The sequence below is a fragment of the Eschrichtius robustus genome, chromosome 17 (assembly GCF_028021215.1).
Source record: "Eschrichtius robustus isolate mEscRob2 chromosome 17, mEscRob2.pri, whole genome shotgun sequence".
Taxonomy (NCBI): Eukaryota; Metazoa; Chordata; class Mammalia; order Artiodactyla; family Eschrichtiidae; genus Eschrichtius; species Eschrichtius robustus.
In genome coordinates this window covers 83,290,532-83,309,945 of record NC_090840.1, presented here as the reverse complement: position 1 = coordinate 83,309,945, position 19,414 = coordinate 83,290,532, and the positions used below count along the sequence as shown (strand labels likewise).

Sequence of the window (19,414 nt, the reverse complement as noted above, 5' to 3'; positions counted from 1 at the left end):
CTGGCACTCAGAAAGTACCCAGGAAGTGATTGAAAAGATGAATGAAAGAATAGACCAAACAGATGAGAGTCAGCTGGACTGAGAGAGTCGTTACAGAAAGGTTTATTTGGATGTGTGTATGAGGGGGGTCTTACCTTCTGCTCACAAACAAGGGTTTTCAAAAGTATAAGACATAAAATTGGCAATCCTTTTGAGATGACAGTACAGTGCTTTATGCTATGGGAAAAGAATTTGGGATTTTGGTGAAACCAAAATATGATCCTTGAGTATTTTTTAAAAATCTGTATTTCACGGGGTCCTTGTAAAGTAAGGCAGTTATAGCCATCTTACTGGAGAAGGCATGGCTTTTGAGGGGCCATGAAGAAGGAGTAACATTTATACAGGTTGAGAGAATTAGTAGGACCAAAGTTCAAGGGCACCTGTAAACATACAGACCTTGAGGAGTGGTGGGAGGTGAGTTGGAACAATGAGCTTTTGAAATGGGACTGAGGAACTTGAATAGACATTTCTCCAAAGAAGATGTATAAATGGCCAGTAAGCATATAAAAAGATACTCAACATCATTAGTCATTAGGCGAATGCAAATCAAAACCAAAATGAGATACCACTTCACCCCCATTAGGATGGTGATTATTAAAAAACAGACCAAGCAAACAGGAAAAAAAACCAAGTATTGTTGAGGATGTAGAGAGATTGGAATCCTTGTGCATTGCTGATAGGAATGTGAAATGGTGCAGCCATTGTGGAAAATGGTATAGTGATTCCTTAAAGAGATTAGATATAGCATTATCATGTGATCTAGCAGTTCCCTTTCTGGGGATATGCCCAAAGGAACTGAAAGCAGGGTCTCAAACAGATATTTGTACACCCATGTTCATAGCAGCACTATTCACAATAGCCAAAAAGTGGAAGCAACGTAAGTGCTTGTTGACAGGTGAATGGATAAACAACATGTGGTATATCCATTCAGTGGAATATTATTCAGCCTTAAAAAGGAATTAAGTTCTGATATAAGCTATAGCACAGGTGAACCTTGGAAACACTATGCTGAGGAAATAAGCCAGTCACAACAGGACAAAAATGCAATGATTCCACTTATATGAGGTATCTGGAGTAGTCACATCCATGGAGACAGAAAGTAGATGGTGGGTGCCAGGAGCTGGGGGAGAGGGGAGTAGATTTTTTTGTGTAATTTGTATAGAGTTTCAGTTTGGGAAGATGAAAAATTCTGGAGATGGATGGTGGTGATGGTTATACAACAATGTGAAAGTACTTAATGCCACAAAACCATACACTTAACAACGGTTAAAATGATAAATTTTATGTTATGAGTATTTTACCACGATACGAAAAATGTTAAATAAAATAAATGGCATTGAAATACATTTCACATTTCTTACTATTTTAAGCCATGTTGCCTTAGGGTGTCAGATGGTGAGGTTGCAGAAGGAGAAAGGCACCTATTTAGTGAGTGCATATTTGTTCTGCTACTTCGTTTTCTCACCGAATCTTCATTAAAGTCCAGTGAGATAGGTGTTAATTATTGTCCCCACTTAACACTTGAGAAACCGAGGCTGAGAATGGTGAGATACTACACCCAAGGTCTCACAGAGTGTCAGCAGGCTGAGTTTACCTGGCCTCCATACCTGCTCTCCGTCCACTGTACCAGGCTGCCTTGCCTGTCTCTGGAATTTCTGTCCTCTGGCCTTCCCAGAGGAAAACCATTCTCCACCTAGGATGGCCTCCGACAGCATGCATAGACAGGTGGTTTTCTTTAGTTCTAAATAATTGTGTAGCTGTGGCTGCCTCTCTTTTGGAGAGGGGAAACCGGTCAATGAAAGCAATAACTGAGGGCTAAATGCCGTGTCTTGCCCGGAAGGCTTATTGAAATGTGACTCTCGAAGCATAGGGAAGAGGGCAGGAGGGCAAGTGGGCAGGCACCTGCTCTGCCATTGGGAAGTGTGGCTTCTCTTGGCTCTTGCAGGTGGGAATGTGCTTGAGTCCCCACCTTGAACACGTGGTTTTTGAGGCTCCTGTCTGGCACTGTCAGCCCCAGACAATGCTCTGAGCTCACCCTCACTCTTCCTTTTCTGGAAAAGGCTTCCACTAGGGTCATTAGTGACCAGTTCATCGCCATTAGTGTGGTGGACGCTTTCTCAGACCCTTTTTACGTGGATTGGCTGCAGCAATGGACATTCTGACCCTTCTTCCCAGAGCTCTGCCCTCCTTGGGTTTCCACGACACCAGCCTTTTGTCTCCTGTTGCTTGTGCTTTTGGTGTCATATCTACGAAACCATTCCTAATCCAAGGTCATGAAGATTTCCTCCTATGTTTTCTTAGAGTTTTATCGGTAAACTTTTTATGTAAAGGACCATATAGTAAATATTTCAGCTTTGCTGGCTGCCTATGGTCTCTGTTGCATATTCTTCTTTGGTTTTGTCGTTTGTTTTGTTTTACAACCTTTTAAAAATGTGAAAACTGTTCTCAGCTCCAGGGCATACAGAACCAGGCTGCGGGCCAGATCTGGCCCTTGGGCCATAGTGTGCTGACGCCCGTTTTAGGACCTTACCGGGGAAGGCTGAGTCATTTTAGTGAGGAGTTGAGCTGGGTTTGAGATTTCCTGTTGCTGTGGTTACTCTTGGTGCAGCACAGGCTCCAAATTGTGCTGGGGGAAGGGGAAGAAAGTAGGGGCTGCTGAGGTAGGTACCAGGGGTTTTTCCCATAGTGGTCCTCCATCCTCAGCCCTGAGCCCTCCCTGCCCACCAGCACCTGGCCGGGATCTCTCCACACCTTCATGCCACCCCCAGAGGCTTCTTACCAGGTGCCTGCTAGGTCTGTGCCAGGAGCAGATGGGGCCCTCTTGTTCTCCTCGTGTTGCCTCAGTCCTAGGTCGGAGCCGTGCCCCTGGATCCTGCGTGTGGGCTCTCAGCGTTCCTGCCCTTCCCCCAGTAGCAGCCAACCTCTGCCTGGTATAGTGGTGGGCAGTGTGTATGAATGGGTTTCCTGCCTCCGTCTCTAGTGGCATTGCTGTAGGATCCTGGCTTGGGACCGGCTCCTGGCCCTCCCAGCAGAGTCTGCCCTCCCCTCACTAGAACGGATATTTACCCCTGTCTTTGTGCCCTTGGCATTGGCTACCCCTCCTCCAGAAGCTTAAGATTTTGCTTTAGAGGAGAGAAGGATCTGGATGGGGTTGGGATGGGGGTAGGGGATTGGAGCTGGGGTTCCGGTTTCTTGTTCTTCCTATGGTGGCCCCTGACCCCCTCTTCCAGGCCTGTACCCCCAGGGAGGCTCCCCTGCACTCCTGCCCCTGCCCGTCCTTTGTGTAAGCCCCCAAGGAGGTCCTTGGAGAAGACCTGGAGCGGTGGGAACTGTCCTTGGGTCTGGAGAGTCCTCACTATCAATAGAGCCCCTACTCAGCCTTTAGCAATTCATTAATGTCTGAGCTGATTCCTTCCTGCCAGCTTGTATGGTGGCTGGCTCTGCCCCTGGTGAGATGTGTCCCCACTCTGTCCCTCCTGGAAGGACCTTGTTCCTCCTTGGCCTTCTGGCTATGTGGTTGCCCTGTGACCTCATCTCTGGGGGTTCAAGGAGGTGTCATGAGTTTGTAGTTTGTCGGCCTTACTCACTGTTAGCCTGGGAGCCACGTTCTAGCTCCTTGATGGAAGTCCCTCCTCCCCCGCAACCTGATCTGTCTGTTTAAGTGATGCTGATTGAAATGCGTTTTTCTCTCTGAAATGCTATATCCCATCACAGAGTAATTCTGGAGCTCCTTTCCATTCGTGTTTCCAGGCTGAGAATTGTAGGTGTTAGATAGAGGGCATCATCGGAGGAAAGATGGTACCAGATGTCAGGTGCCAGGTGGCAGCCCTGGGTGAGAGCTGCCCGTGGCAATAACTTTACCAGTTGGGATAATCTTCAGCCTTATCTGAGCGAAGTCTGCTGCCTGGGGGAATGGCGATCAACTTAGGGGGTACTAACTTACCATTTTTTTTACATCTATTTAGACCCTGGAAGCTATCCTGAATTTCAAATACTCCGGAGGCCCGGGCCACATTGAAGGATATTACAGGAACCTCTCCCTGGGGCTGCACGTAGAGGTTGAGCCATCTGTATTCTTCACACGAGTCAGTACTCTGCCGGCAACCAGGTAAATGCACCTCTGCTCTTGGACCACCTTGTTCTAGAGCCTGAGGGCGCTGCGTTTGGAATTCTGACCTTGGTGTTCGTTTTGGTCCCACTGTTCGCTGTGCTGAGTTATTTAGCCTCCCCGGGTCTTCATCAGAAAAACAGGCAGTGTAGAGCAATGCCGCTTCAGTTAGGTGGGAGTGACCGGACTTCACACCTTCTACCGTGCTGTAGTAATATTGTTGGCGGTGCAGTATGCTTGCTTGTGGTTGTCATCTTGCAGGACACGGTTCCCGCCCGTTGTCCCGAGCCTGGAACTCACTCCAGTCTGGTTCAGCTCTCCTGCTAGCAGCGGCTCAGCAGACGGCTCCCTGTCTTGGAGACCCCTGGAGGCGTCCAGCCTATCTGTCTGTGTCACTTCGGGCGCCCCAGGAAGACTGTGCAGGCAGGGCCAGGCTGCCCAGCGTCTCAGCCCCATCTTTGCGGAGCTCCCAGCCATCTGGAGCGTGGGGTCATTTCTGCCCAGAGCACCCTACTTGCAGATGGCTTTCTCTCTTGATTACTTCTCCAGGCCTAGTCTTCCTTTAGGGAGAAAGAAACCAGTTTGTCTACTTCAAACCCGGAAGTGGTCAGAGATACTAGAGGTTACTCCTGCCTTAGGTGGGAGAATGACAGTTTCTCACCCCCGCATTTGACCTGTGATGAACTGGGAGCTGTGGGGTCTGAAGCACTGGGTGGGGCTCCAGCCAAATGGAGACCCTCTGGGGTCAGATTCCTGCCCAGGTGGTGAGCAGCCTTTGGAAGGCAGGTCCTGACCACCCCCGGGCATGTCCACATTCTCATGTCCAGGGGCACATTACGTCTCGGGGGAGGATAGAGTGGGCTAGAGTTTTTTTTGTTGTTGTTAATAAATTTATTTATTTTTGGCTGCGTTGGGTCTTTGCTGCTGCGCGCGGGCTTTCTCAAGTTTCGGAGAGCGGGGGCTACGCTTCGTTGCGGTGCGCGGGCTTCTCATCGCGGTGTCTTCTCTTGTTGCAGAGCACGGGCTCTAGGTGCGTGGGCTTCAGTAGTTGTGGTATGTGGGCTCAGTAGTTGTGGCTCGCAGGCTCTAGAGCGCAGCCTCAGTAGTTGTGGCGCACGGGCTTAGTTGCTCCGCGGCATGTGGGATCTTCCCGGACCGGGGCTCCAACCCGTGACCCCTGCACTGGCAGGCGGATTCTTAACCACTGTGCCACCAGGGCAGTCCCAGTATTACTTATTTTTAATGGAGTTAAGGCTATACTTACCTGTCTGTCCTTGACCGTGGGGGAGAGAACATCACATGCAGCGTCCCTCTCCCCTCCACCAGTGGGCTCTGTAGTCCACAGAGTATAATAGAGGGACGTTAGTGTCGATATAAAACTCTTTAGAGTGATACAGCCCCCAAAAGTAAGGGTAGTTTCAGTTCATAGGAAAGACTGCTGTTCTCCCCAGCCATTGGAGAATGGCTTCGGCAAGAATTAACGTCTTTGCTTTGGGCTTTTCAGCCCAAGCACATTTTGATCACATTTCATCATCTATCACTTTTTCAACCCACAGAGTAATGGTCTTTCTTGCCAGCGCTTGCCTCTGTTTTGAATTTGGATAAAGCGTCAAAGCACTTGCCGGCGGGAAGCTTTGGCAAGGATGCCTGCCAGGTGCTGTTAGAGTTTTTCAGGCCCTTCCTGTGCTTTGGTCCGCTCCTGGTGTGTGTTCTTTCTCATCCCCTCATCTCCTGCTGCCACTGCTCATATAAATAGGTCTTAGAAGCAGCACAGGTTGTCACTGAGTCGGATTATTTTCGCCTTATTGATATCTGGCTTCCATGTCATGGCCCCTGCAGTTCTTAATGACAATTTAAGATGAGAAGAATGTTGCCTTGTGGTTTGGTGCACATGTACACACAGAAGAGTTGGTGGTTAGCTGACGCGCTGTTCGGCTCCTGGTTACCCGCCTGCTGACCTCACTCTCTTTCTTTTGGCCTCCGTGTTTCTTTTCCCTGCTCTTGGGGTTGAGATTTGATTCCCTCTAAGCCTCCCTTTCCTTTCCTGCTGAGTCTAACTGAGCCCCAAATCCTGTGGGTGGAGCTGACGTCCCTGCGTGCCACTGCACGTCTTTGCCATCTTTCCTTGGGACTCTAGAAATGCTTGCCTACTCAGTCCCCCTGCCTCTAGCCCTGCTCCGGCATCGTCCTGTAAACACACATGAACGTTCCCACGTCACCATCTGGCTTAAAGACGTTCCCAGTGCCTACGGGATAAAGTTCAAAGTCCCCTCTCTGATATTCAAGGTACTTCAAATTTTGATCTAGGCGTTTCTCTTCAGCTGTTTGTCCCCAGTCCCTCCATACTTCATGTGAAAGACACTTTGCTTCTCACCATCACCAGGACGTGTCAGGACAGCTTACTCCTGTGTGCCTTTGCATACCTCCTTTTCTAAAACTGTTCTTTTTCTTAAACTATCATTCCTTCACTTAACCTTTTGGAAAATGTCTGTTTGCCATTGATATATGTTACATTTTTATAAAATTTTCCTGACCATGACTAGGCATAGTGGGGGGTCCTTCTGTGGGTTACCCTGTACATTCTTTGTATGTCTAATAAAGCACTTAGCAGACTGTAAACCTTTAAACCAACACCTCCAATGTTTTGGGTGCTACGTGAAGCACCCACTGGGATCAGAGATGGACAGAGAAACAGTCCTTGTGTTTTATCAGCCTGGTAAAAGCTCCTCAGGCAGAGATAATACCAGATGGAAACTCGGATCTACATTAAGGAATGATGAACCCTGGAAATAAAGTGAATAGGTTAGGTATGAGATTTTTTATCCTCGCTTTTTGATTTCTTTAAAAGACTACTGACTGTCTAAGAAAGAAATTATAGCATTTAATTTTGTAGTGCATATCATATAAAGAAGTAGAATATGTAAAAAAAGAAAGTCGTACAAAGGGAAAAAGAGGGAGAAATGGACATTTTTATATGCAAAATGTTATATTATTTGAAGGTAGAATGTGATGTTAGAGACACGTGTTGTAAAGCCTTGAGCAATGACTTAAGGTATGGATAGTATACCAGGAGAGATAAAACAGAACACTAAAAAATAACCCCCCCAAAGGGGGAAAGAGGTGGCAAGAAAGGAGAAGAAAAGAACCAGGAACATTTAGTTAAGTAGAAACAAATAGCAGTGTGGTAGATTTAAACCCACTGTACCAAGAATTACGTTAAATGTAACTGAACTAAATGCTACATTTAAAATCTTTGCCCCCCCCGAGTTACAGAGATACTCTGCCACTTTTTCTTTGAGGAGGTTTATAGTTCAAGTTTTTCCCAGAATCTGTCTCAAATGAAGTTTTGTGCATGATGTGACGTATGGATGAAAGACTTAAATAGTTGGGGAGGAGATACCATGCTTATTGATTGGGAGAGTCAGTTACTGCTAGGATACCAGTTTCCCCAAATTTGATTATAAATTCAATGCAATCCCAATTAAAATCCCAACAGGACTTTTTTGGGGGGGTGGTGGTGGAAGTTGACAAGCTGTTTTAAAAATTATTTCACAACGGAACAGATTATTGCCAATGGAATAGGCAAATGACTTGACAGAAAAACAAAGTTGGAGGACTTAGGCTCTACGACTTTAAGACTTAACATAAAGTTACAGTAATCAAGAGAGAATGCTATTGTTGTAAAGATAGAGAGATCAACGGACCATAATAGGTGGTCCAGAAATAGACCCACTCATGTATGATCAGTTGATCATATGACCAGCAAGGTATGAAAACAATTTTACGTGGAATGAAAATCTTTCCAACAAATGATGCTGGAAGAACTGGACATATATGTGGTGGGAAAAAACGTGGAAATTGTCATACTGTATAAAAATACAAGAGCCAACTCTATGTTTTCTATAAGAAACTCACATTAAATATGCACAGTTTAAAAGCAAAGAGATGGGGGGAAAAAGGCATGCCATGTTAACAGTAATCATAAGAAAGATGGCATGGATATATTATCAAATAAGTAGACTTTCAGGAGAAAAAGAGAGAGTAAGCAGATAATTTGTAATGATGGACGGGTCAAGTCATCAAGAGTACCTGACAATCCTAAATGCAAATGCACTTAGAAACATAACTTCAAAATAAAACCGACATCTGAAGGGAGAGATGGAAAACAGATAATTATAGTTGGATATTTCAACACTTGTATCTCAGTTTTTGACAGAACAAGGAGACAGAAAATTAGTAAAAATATAGAAAGCTTGCACAGGACTAGTAAACAACTCCAGCTAACTGATATTATAGAACAGTAAATGCTTATGCTAGAAGTTGAACGGCTTAAAATCAGTGGTATAAGTGTCTATGTAAGATAAAGAAGAGCAAAATGTACCCAGAATAAACTGAAGTAAAAGAAAATAATAAGAAAGAGTGGATAAGAATGAAATAGAAAATGAAAAAATAATATGTAAACTAAATGGAACCCAAAGTCGATTCTTTGAAAAGATTAATGAAATTAGTAAACTATAGCCAGGATGGTCAGAATTTGAAAAAAGAGAGTGAACACACAAATTACTAATAATGAGAATGAAAGAGGGGGGCATGGCTAAATACTGCAGACATTAAAAGAATAATAAGAGTGTACTGTGAGAAATCATATTCCAATAAATTTGACAACTTAAATGAAATGGAAAAAAATCTTGAAAGACATGAATTACTAAAGTTGGTACAAGAGAGAATAGAATCCCTGAGATAGTCATATCAGTTAAAGAGTTTAATTTTTAGTTTTAATTAGTTAATTAGTTTTAATTCTTAATTAAAATTTTTCCATGAAGCAAAGATTTCTCAGATGGGGTGAGAAACTACTAACCATAAAATAAAATGTTGATAAGATGGTTTTTATCAAAATTAAAAACTTCAGCTCATCGAAAAGCAAGCTCCATATTGGGAGAAAATATTTACAATACACTTATGCGACAAAGGTCTGTATCCAACATGTACCATGAAGTCCTAAAAATAAATACCCAAGAGACCAAAAATGGGTGGAATTTAAACTCCAGAGAACCCTTTGACGTCAGCATTGCTGTATGGAGATGTTAAATAACTCACCCTCGTTGCACATTAATGAGAAAAAGAGATTCGATTTGAATTCTGGCCTTCTTGGCACCAAAACCCATGCTTCCGGCCACACATACTCTGAACTGGGATTCCAGAGACCTGGGCTTCCCTTGGCCCCCTGTGTCTTTGCAAGCATCTCTGTATCTCTCGCAGCTTCAGCAGCCCTCCTGCCCCTCACTTGGAGTGATCACCGGCTCTGCTCACCTCATGGGGGAAAAGAGAATCAGATTAAACAGTAGAGGGCCCAGTGTTTTCTCAAAGCCAAAGCGCAATATAGATGGGAGGTGGAATTCTCATTGCTTTTTTTTTTTTTTTTTTTTTTTTTTTTACCATTCTCCTTCCTTCAGGGGTGTACCTAGGTTTCAGCTGACTTTTATTTAGGAGATCGATTACCATGAAGATTCACTTTTTACACCAAGCTGCCTGGTAATGTTGTTAGGGACCAGATTGAAATGGATTGGGCCATGCCTCCCTGTCTGAGTGCCTGGCCTTCCCCACCACAGGAGCAACTTCTTTCTAGGCTGCTAGGATAAGTGGTCCAGTCTTACACATTGCTACTCTGAGCTCTGTGGAAAATACACTCCCCTGAGCAGGGCGTTAAGGTGTGGGAGTTGTTACATTCTGAATGAAAATCATACAACCTGACACACCATGGCGCTTCTCCCCGGACATTTAGAAGAAGAATTCCGTTTCCCCCGTGGAGTGGGACCACCCCACGCTGTAGGGAGCCTCTGCTCACAGACATGTAGTAAAGGCAGTTTCAATGTCGGATTTCATCACGGTTGATCTTTTTCAAGTTGCTGTGTTGATTTAAGTTGGTTTTAAATTTAACAACAATTTAGAATTTTAACAAGCACAGGATTCAGAACCCATTGTACCTGTATCCAATTTCAAATTTTGATCCTCCCACCTATTTGCCCTGTGGTCTTGAGCAAGTCGTTCCTGTTTCTTTAAGCATCATTTTTCTTCATCGTGAAATGGAGAGAACACTGATCTTGCAGGGCTGTGGTAAGGTTTAAAGAATACATCAATACACAGGGCGTCTAATACAGTGCCTGACACAGGTAGAAAACTGAGAAACAGCGGTTGTCAAGGGCAAGGTCAGGGGCTCCGCCTCTTCCGTGTGGAAGTGGCACAGGGACAGCCCAGCTGGGGACTCAAACGTCTGGGTGGCTGGTACGAAGACCAGGGCTGTGTTACTCAGAGGGAAGCCCTCGCCCGCCCGGCAGCTTCACCCTCTTCACAGCCGTCACTGAGGCTGGGCTGTGAGGGGCACCCTGGGGAGGACAGAGGAGGGGAGGCGGACACCTGCACCGAGACCTGCTTCTGTGATGGGAGGGGGCGGGGTCTGCCCCAGGGCTCCCATCTCTCTCTAAGCCATTCATCGGATCTCTGGTGGGAGGAGCTTAATGACCTAACGCATTTGCTCCATCCCTTCCTGCTCCTGTTGGCTTGTGTTCCCTGAGACGATGAGCACGCTTTTCATCGTCTTTCCAAGTGTTGACATAGTGTAGGTCTGCACAGCCGGGAGCTGGGACCCCGCCTCCCATGGCAGGAGCAGCTGGGCATGTCACTTAGGTTGACACAGCAGCTAGCACCCTCTGGTCCCCAGTGTCACCAGTTAGGAGCTGCCCAGGCGGTGAATCACCTCCCATTTTTCTGTCTCCACTCGCACAGCTGTACCTTGAAGGGACCTATTTTATGTCTCAACCATACATATTATTAAAGTATTACAATCAATAATTTTAAGTGATCTGTATCTTATTCTGAACTATTACATTATTGAATGTTATGTGTTAATGTTCATTTAAAAATGCTATCAATATTCCTTATTTAAAGACAGATTTAAAGATTGTTCGACTTAACAAGTAATATACACTAATTATGTTAAGAAGTATGATTTATAAACATCAATTCAAAAGGCCCATGTCATACTTGATTTAGGGATTGAGCGTATGTTAAAAGGTAGATTGTCTATCATCAACAGCTGGCCAGAGTTTTTTGTGACCTTCCATTTAGAATTTTTGCGTTTGGCATTTTCAGAGTTTTAATCATTATAGAGTTAATTGCAAATGATGCTACATGAACCATGATTTCAAGTTATTCTTAAGTACGTTTTCATCCTTTTTGAATTGGGCTTGTCTTCATTCCCAGAAAGTGAAAAGCCAAATATGACATAGTTGTCATTATATGTTATCTTTTTAACCTTGGATTTTGAGGCACAAGTGTCTTGGTGTTCATTTTTGTGCCCCTTTTAACATGTGGTCTTCATGGTTCTTTTCTCGTACCTGTGGTCCATTATGAGTGCAAAGTAGACAGTATAACAGAGAGTAAATGATGTGTTCGTCAAGACCACGGTGGCGCTGGGCGCTGGGCCCTGGTGAGGTGACGCAGTGCTGTGGCTGAGGCAGGAGCGTGTTGGTCTCACCGCCACCACCCCCGGGGCACTCTCGCTGCATGTACATGCGAGCTGTATGGAAACATCGTTTGCATACCACACAATTCACCCACTTAAGCTGCATAATTTAGTGTTTTTAGTATAGTCACAGAGTTGTTCAACCATCGCCACCATCTAATTTTAGAACTTTTCATTCTCCCGGTAGAAGCCCTGTACCCATTAGCAGTCCCTCCTCCCCCTCCCCTACATGACCACAAATCTACTTTCTGTCTCTAGATTTGCCTGTTCTAGAAATTTCATGTAAGTGGAATCATACAAAATGTGACTGGCTTCTTTCACTTAGCATAATGTTGTCAATGTTCACCCACAAGGAAGTATCAGTATGGCATTTCTTTTTATGCTGAATAATATTTCACTGTGTGGATATGCTACATTTTGTTTATCCATTCATTAGTTGATGGGTTGATTCCACTTTTTGGCTGTTGGGAATAACGCTGTTACGAACATTCACGTACCAGTTTTTGTGTGGACCAGTTTTCATTTCTCTTGGGTATACCTAGGAGTGGAATTATCAGATCATGTGATAACCGTTTAACCATTTAAGGAGCTGCCTGACCATTTTCCAGCTTGGCTGCACTATCTTACATTCCCACCCAAACCTTCAAGCAGTGCTTGAAGGTTTCAATTCTGCACATCCTTGCCGATGCTTGTTATCCTATATGTCTTTTGGATTCCAGCCATTCCAAATTTTTTCCTCTAAAGGGAACATTTTAAAACATTATTTTAAAACGTACTCATTAAAAAATCAGAAACAGAGGCCCTTCCTGCCTTCATTATGTGCAGCCCTCCAAGACCCGTCAGAGGCCCGGTTGTGTGTCAGCCGTCCACAGGGAACTGTTCCCACATTTCAGTCGGTCACCAGATCTGTCCTTTCCACTTCAGTAGCTCTGCATTGACTCAGGCGTGTCACCTTCGTCCCTTGGGCTAGCCTCTCTCTCCCTCCCTTTCTTGGACAGTTGCTACAGCCTTTCAAAGTCTCTTGCTTTCGTTTTCTCTTTCCAGTTCTTTCTCCAAATAGCTGCCAAAGTGTTTGTTCTAAAACGCAAGCATGAGTTTGTCCCCCCGTTAGGGTCCTTCCACGAGTCCCTGTCGTCTGTAAGTCACGTTTCGGTTCCAGAGCTGGGCACACAAGGCTCTGCACAGTCTGACCCAGCCTGTCTGCCTTGCCGTTTCCTTTCCCCACCCCACGTGCCTCCTGCAAGCTCCCCGCACGGTCCATGCTGCTCCAGCCCTGTCTGCTCGCGTGCTCTGCTCTGTCCGCCTGCAGGCCTGCGCTCAAGCCTTTGGTGCCTCAGCGAATGCAGGAGCCGCTTCCTTCCAGAAGCCTCCCCTGCTTGTTTCCTGAGTCTCTGTGCCACCGCCGCCCACTCGTCTTTCTCACCAGTTAAGACTCAGCTTCTTCCAACCCCAGGCCCGGAGGACACCAGAGCCCTGGGCGTGACCTCCGAGGCGCTGATCTGTTGTCCCCTGCAGAGCCAGGGGATCTGTGTCAGGTGGTCCTCACATCACACTTTGGGAAACCCAGTTCTAATGGACAGTAAATCTACTGTCAGAGTCTTCAGCAAGGTTTGGAAGCTCCGTAATCTGTGTGGCAGAGGTGAAGATGAGATGATATCACCCGAAGAGCATTCTGATTGTTTGTTCTATTTTTTTTTTTTTTTTTTTTTGTCACTTTAGATTGAATAAGCTCCCTGGCTTTCTTAAGACTTACAAGAAAGCTCTCCATCCTGAAACTGACTACTAATTTTTCAGGAAGGAAGGCTGATTGATAACAGGCAGGCTTATGGAACTTTAAAAGACCACATGGGTTTGGCCAAAGGTGTATGTGGCCATCACTTCCGGTCTGGCTGTGTCTTCACTCACTTTACTGCGCCCCTAGGATTGATGGAACGGTGATGTTTGGACCCTGCAGGGGCTGGGAGAATTCGGCCAGACTCGGGGAGAAAGAGCCCCACTTAACTTTCTGGGCATGGTGCCATGGTTTTTAGACAGACTCAGACCTTGGCGTGGGAATTTCTCATAGTCACTTTTAGCTGAGTCAGTATTGAATAATTAGCTGGGATTGCTTTGTTGGCAGGGCTGTGTGCTTTCCCTCTTGCTGCTCCAGTGACTGCAACCAAGCTAATAATAATCACCACCCCTCACATTTATGTAATATTCTGCTTGTAGTTTTACAAAGCACTTTCACTTTTTTCCCCATTGGAGCCTCCTAATAATTCCATGACATAGGCATTCTTGTCCTCGTTGGGGAAACTGAGACTCAGAGAAATTAAATGACTTACATAAGATATTATATACCCATTAAGCAGCAAAACTGGTATTCTGATAAGAAATCTTCAGACTTCGAATCGTTTTCCTTGTACCAAATGCCTTATTTGCTCAGGCTGCTTTCAGATGGCTTCTTTCCTTTTGCTTTTTAAAGTTTAGTTTGATGAGGATGTCTCTGGGCATAGATTTTTAAAAATTTATGCTGCTTGGGGTTTGCTGAGCTTCCTGAATCTGTAACTTTATGTTATTTGCCAAATTTGGGGAATTTTCAGCCATTATTTCTTCAACAGCTGCGTGTGCGTTTTGTTTTGTTTTGTTCGTCTCAAACTCCTATGACATGACTTTTAGAGCTTTTCTTGTCTCATAAGATTGTTTTTAGCCCGTTTTTTTCTCTCAGCTGTTTCCATTGGATAAATTATTAATCTATCTTCAAATATATTAGTTTAATTCCTGTGTGGTTCAAAAAAATACTTGTGTGATTTTTACTCTTTTAAAGTTGCTAGAGGTTTTTTACCTGGCCTAGAAATGGTTTATTTTGGTAAATGTTGCATATAACTTGAGAAGTATGGATATCTTGCTTTTTTTGTGGGGGGTGGTGGTGGAATGTTCACTAAGCATCAGTTAGATCCAGTTGGTCAATGGTATTGTTTGTTTTATATCCTTTCTCATTTTACGTCTACTCGTTCCCTCAATTACTCAGATAATTCACTACCTGGTGAATTTTTCAGTTCAGTTTTTTCTTTTCTAAAGTGTCTCTTTGTCTCCTCTTTATATCTTCTATTTCTTTGCTGAGATTTTATCTTTTCAGTTGTTTCAAGTGTGTTTGCCCTTACTTTGCGGAACATATCTGAAGTCTTTTTCTGTTAAGACTTTCATCTTGAGGTTGTTGTCTGTTGATTTTATTTTCCTTTGCAAGTTGGCTTTTTCCCGGGTTCTTCCTATGCTGAGTAGTTATAGACTATATTATGGACATTTCAAATATAATGTTGTGAGATGCTGGGGTCTTGTTTGAATCCTGCAGAGGATGCTGATATTTTTGTTCTGGTGGGTGGTCCACACCACGGTCCCGCAGTGCCTTCTGTGGGCTGTGCTGCGGTTCTGGTTTTAGAGTCTGTGGTTCTCCTTGGATCAGTCCTGTGTGTGCCACCCACTGTTCTTCCTTGGAGCTCAGTTACCAAAGCCCATGGTTTGCTGCTCAGGATCCAACCCCTCGTGCTTGCTCCACAGTGAGCCCAGGTCAGGTACCACTTTAGCAAATTGCTCTCTTCATCTCTCTCCTTTCCATAGTCTCCCCAGCGCTGTCCAGGGGCCTCCCTTCGCTGTTTGCCCACAACAAAGCCATGGTTTGAGTTCTTCCTCTGTGTGTCTCTGTGTGGGACTAATTGGTCAGAGGGCAGAGAGGGAAATAAAAGTGATGGGGACTGGCCCTGTGCTTATGGGACCTCAGTCCCTTGGGTCAGAGAGGTGGTTTCCTGGCCTCGGAGTTGTATGTGCCGTGCAGCCATGACTGCCATCGTGGCACTGTCGCATAGCAGTACTGCCCAGGGGCTGGGCTGGGAGAAACGGAGGAGAAAAAAGAAAAAAAGAAAAAGCCCAGAGGGCCCCCCAACACACCTTCATGGTGCCCTCTCCCATGCCTTGGACCTGGGACAGAGGCAGCTCGCGGAACTCTGCCTGTCTGTACCTGATGGGCACCTCCGAGCCGCCTTTCAGGACGGGTAGGACTTGAGGGAGATGGAAACTCACTCTGAAGTTCAGAGAAACTTCGATTTCAGATCTCCTTCCCAAATCCACCTTCTATAGTTTACTTTTCGAATCTTCAAATAGCTGCTCCATGCATTATACGTATGATTTATAGTTGGGTTCAGTAGGAGAGACGCAGTGGATTATTTGTACTTACGCCATCTTTTCCATAATAGGAACTCGTCATTTTTTTTAAAACATCAACCAATTCATGTCACTTATCTGCTTAAGACTCTAAAGATAGCTTCCCATCATACTTAGAATAAAATCCAAACTTTCTGTCACGACCTTTCCTCTGTCATTAATTTCATACCACTCTCCTCTTGGCTCGTTCTGTCCCTTGATGGCACCATGCCTTAAGATTTGGTCTTAACTGCTTTCTCTGGAAAGCAGTCCTCCAAGACCTTCACATGATTGCCTTCTTGTTGTGTGGGTCTGAACTGAAATGCTATTTCATCAGAGAGGCCCTCCTTTGCCGTCACATCTGAAGTCAGTTTTTAATCTCTGTTTATGATTTCAGGAGATGCACTTAATTTAAAAAAAAAAAATTTTGTCATCCACGCGTCTTGTTCTCTGCCTCAAGTCCTAGCCCACGTTTTACACCAGCCATCTCTGTGGCAGCCAGATTTATGCAGGGGTAACTTGACAGCACCTCACCTCAGCTGTGCTGTGTAGCTCTCGAGTTCTGGAATGTCTGAAAGCCTTCTCCGGGGCCGCAGCACAGGTGCACACGCCGCACGGTGTGGGGAGTCGGGGAATTGCCCCCTTTCGGGGGGAGCTTGACCAGGGAGGGCGGGGGCTGCTGGAGAAGTAATCCCCTCTCCTCTGCCTGAGGGGCACACTTCCAGGCACAGTCCGTGACTCTTCAGAGGGACCAGCAGGGTGAGCGCCAGCGGTCCACACAGTAGCCAGCTCAGTAAGGCACCGTGGTACTGCGTTCTCGCCGCACCCCGTGCCCCCGCCCTGCTCCCCTCCGCATCCCCTTCCCAAACACCTGCTCCACTCCAGCCCTCTTCTCAGGCTCTGCTTTCTGGGGGGAACCCCGGCTAAGACAACATTCTAAGTGACTTTAAAACTACCTCTTATAAAACATGTCTTACATCTTACAAGCAACATATAAAGAAAAGTCAAGGGGATGATAATCTATCCAACCACACAGATTTGTCAAATTTTTACATTTTGCTGTATTTGCATCTATTTTTCTAATTTAAAGAAAGAAAAATGAAACTGTTAAAACTCTGTGTGCTCCGCTGTGACCCTATTCTCTTCCTCTCTCACCAAGAGTGACTACTACCCTACAGTTGATTATTATAAGCCATATAGAGTATTTTTAAATATTTTAAACTTGATATAAATGTGTAACTATCTCCTGCAACTTGCTATTCACTCAACCTTGTTAACATGAGACTTAACCTGTGGTGAGGTTTGCAGTTCTTAATTCATCTTCGCTTCTATATAGTTTCCAGTGTATGACTGTTACAGATTTATTTGTCTGCTCTCCAGTTGGCTGCGCTTCGTTAAAAGCAGTTCTTTGGTTTTATAAATGAGGCTGCGGTGCACATTTTAGGAAGCATCCTTGTGCCGAACTCTGAGAGTTGGTCCAAGATACATGCCTACAAGTTGAGTCATTAGATCAAAGGGTTCTCATCTACTGCTTGGCCAGGTTGTGCCAACCTGCCCTGTGAAGGAGTTGTACCAGTTTACACCCTTAGCAGCACTGAATGAGGATTCCCATGATCCTTGCTGATCTACATCTTGGCCAACACTTGGTCTTAGAGCACATTTTAAACATTTCCAATAGGTTGGGTGGGAAATCATACCTGAGGGTTTTCTCTCCATTTCTCTGACTACTAGTTGTATTGAGCTTCTGTTCCTATATATTGGCCATTGGATTTCCTCTGCTTTAAATTGTCCACTCTTGTTCTTTGCTCAGTTTTCCATTGGATCATTTCTTTCTTATTGATTTACAAGAGGTCTTTATCCATTCAGAATTCTAATCCTTTGTCAGGTTTACGTGTTGCAAACACCTTTTCACAGCTAGCTTTTCTTTGCTTTGATTTTAATGTTTTTCCTTGTACAAAAGTGCTTCATTTCAGTGCAGCCAAACATTTCAGTCTTTTCCGTTATATATTTTCCCAGCTTGATTGAGGTAAAATTGTATATATTTAAGGTGTACAGTGTGATATATACATTGTGAAATGGTTAACACAGTCATGTCACATTTCATTTCACATTTCAAGCTCATTAATGTATCTATAACCTCTCATAGTTACCTTTTGAGTGGTAGTGAGAACACTTAAGATCTAATCTCTTTGCAAATTTCAAGTATACAACCGCAGTATTCTTAACTATGGTCACCATGCTGAATATTAAATCTCCAGGATTTGCTCATCCTGTGTAACTGAAACTTTGTATCCTTTGACCAACCTCTCCCCCTTTCCCCCACACCTCTACCCCTGGTTAACCACCATTCTGCTCTCTGCTGTTTTGAGTTCAACTAATTGAGATTGTAGGTATAAGTGGGATCATGCAGTATTTGTCTTTCCGTGTCTGGCTCATTTCACTTAGCATAATGTTCTCTGGGTTCATCCGTATCACAAATGGTGGGATTTTCTTTTTTCTCATGGCTGAATAATATTATGGGGTGTGTGTGTGTGTGTGTGTGTGTGTGTGTGAAAGGGGGAGAGAGAGAGAGAGAGAGACGGGTTTTTTTATTCGCTCATCTGTCAATGGACACTTAGGTTTTCCCATATTTTGGCTATTATGAATAATGCTGCAGTGAATATGGGAGTGCACTTATTTCTTTGAGATACCTATTTCATTTCCTTTGGATATATACCCAGAAGTGAGATTGCCGGATCATATGGTAGTTCTATTACTAATTTTTTGAGGAAGTTATACACTGTTCTGTAATGGCTGTACCAATTTACATTCCCACAAGTGCATGACAGTGCCCTTGTCTCCACATCCTCACCAACACTTATTGGTCTCTTTAATAGCCATTCTAACAGCTGTGAGGTGATATCTTATTGTGGTTTTGGTTTGTATTTCCATGATGATTAGTGATGTTAAGCACCTTTTCATATGGCTGTTGGCCATCTGCACGTCTTCTCTTGAGAAATGTCTATTCAGGTCTTTTGCCAACTTTTTAATTGGATGATGATGATGATTGCTATGGCTATTGAGTTGTTCGTGTTTCTTATGTATTTTGGGTATTAACCCCTTTTGAGACCTGCTGTATCCAAATATTTTTTCTCATTTTGTAAGTTGCCTTTTCACTCTGTTGATTATTTCCTTTGCTGTGCAGAAGCTTTTAGTTTGCTACAACCCCACTTACTCTGTTTTTGCTTTTGTTGCCTGTGCTTTTGGGGTTATTTCCAAAAAGTCATTGCCCAGACCTATGCCAAGAAGGTTTTCCCCTGTTTTCTTCTAGTAGTTTTACAGTTTCAAATCCTACATTTAAGTCTTTAATCCATTTTGAGTTGATTTTTGTATATGGTGTGAGGTAAGGGTCCAGTTTCACTCCTCTGCGTGTGAATATCCATTTTATCCAACATCATTTATTGAGGAGACTGTCCTTTTCTCATTGTGCGTTCTGGTGCCCTGGTTGAAGATCTCTTTATATTTTGTATGTCTTGCAACTCATTCGAGAAATCTTTCCCTCTTTCAAGGTCAGAAGTTGTTCACCTGTA

At 44.4% G+C, this 19,414-nt stretch overlaps 1 protein-coding gene across 2 annotated transcripts in view; it reads left to right on the top strand.

The window, feature by feature from the left end:
• TRAPPC9 (trafficking protein particle complex subunit 9) overlaps positions 1-19,414 on the top strand; it is a 522,236-nt gene that overhangs the window by 321,296 nt on the left and 181,526 nt on the right. For both annotated transcript variants that reach the window (XM_068525830.1, XM_068525829.1), the window contains one exon: positions 4,005-4,147. In XM_068525830.1, coding sequence (XP_068381931.1) covers positions 4,005-4,147 — 143 coding nt within the window. The remainder of the gene's footprint in view (positions 1-4,004; positions 4,148-19,414) is intronic.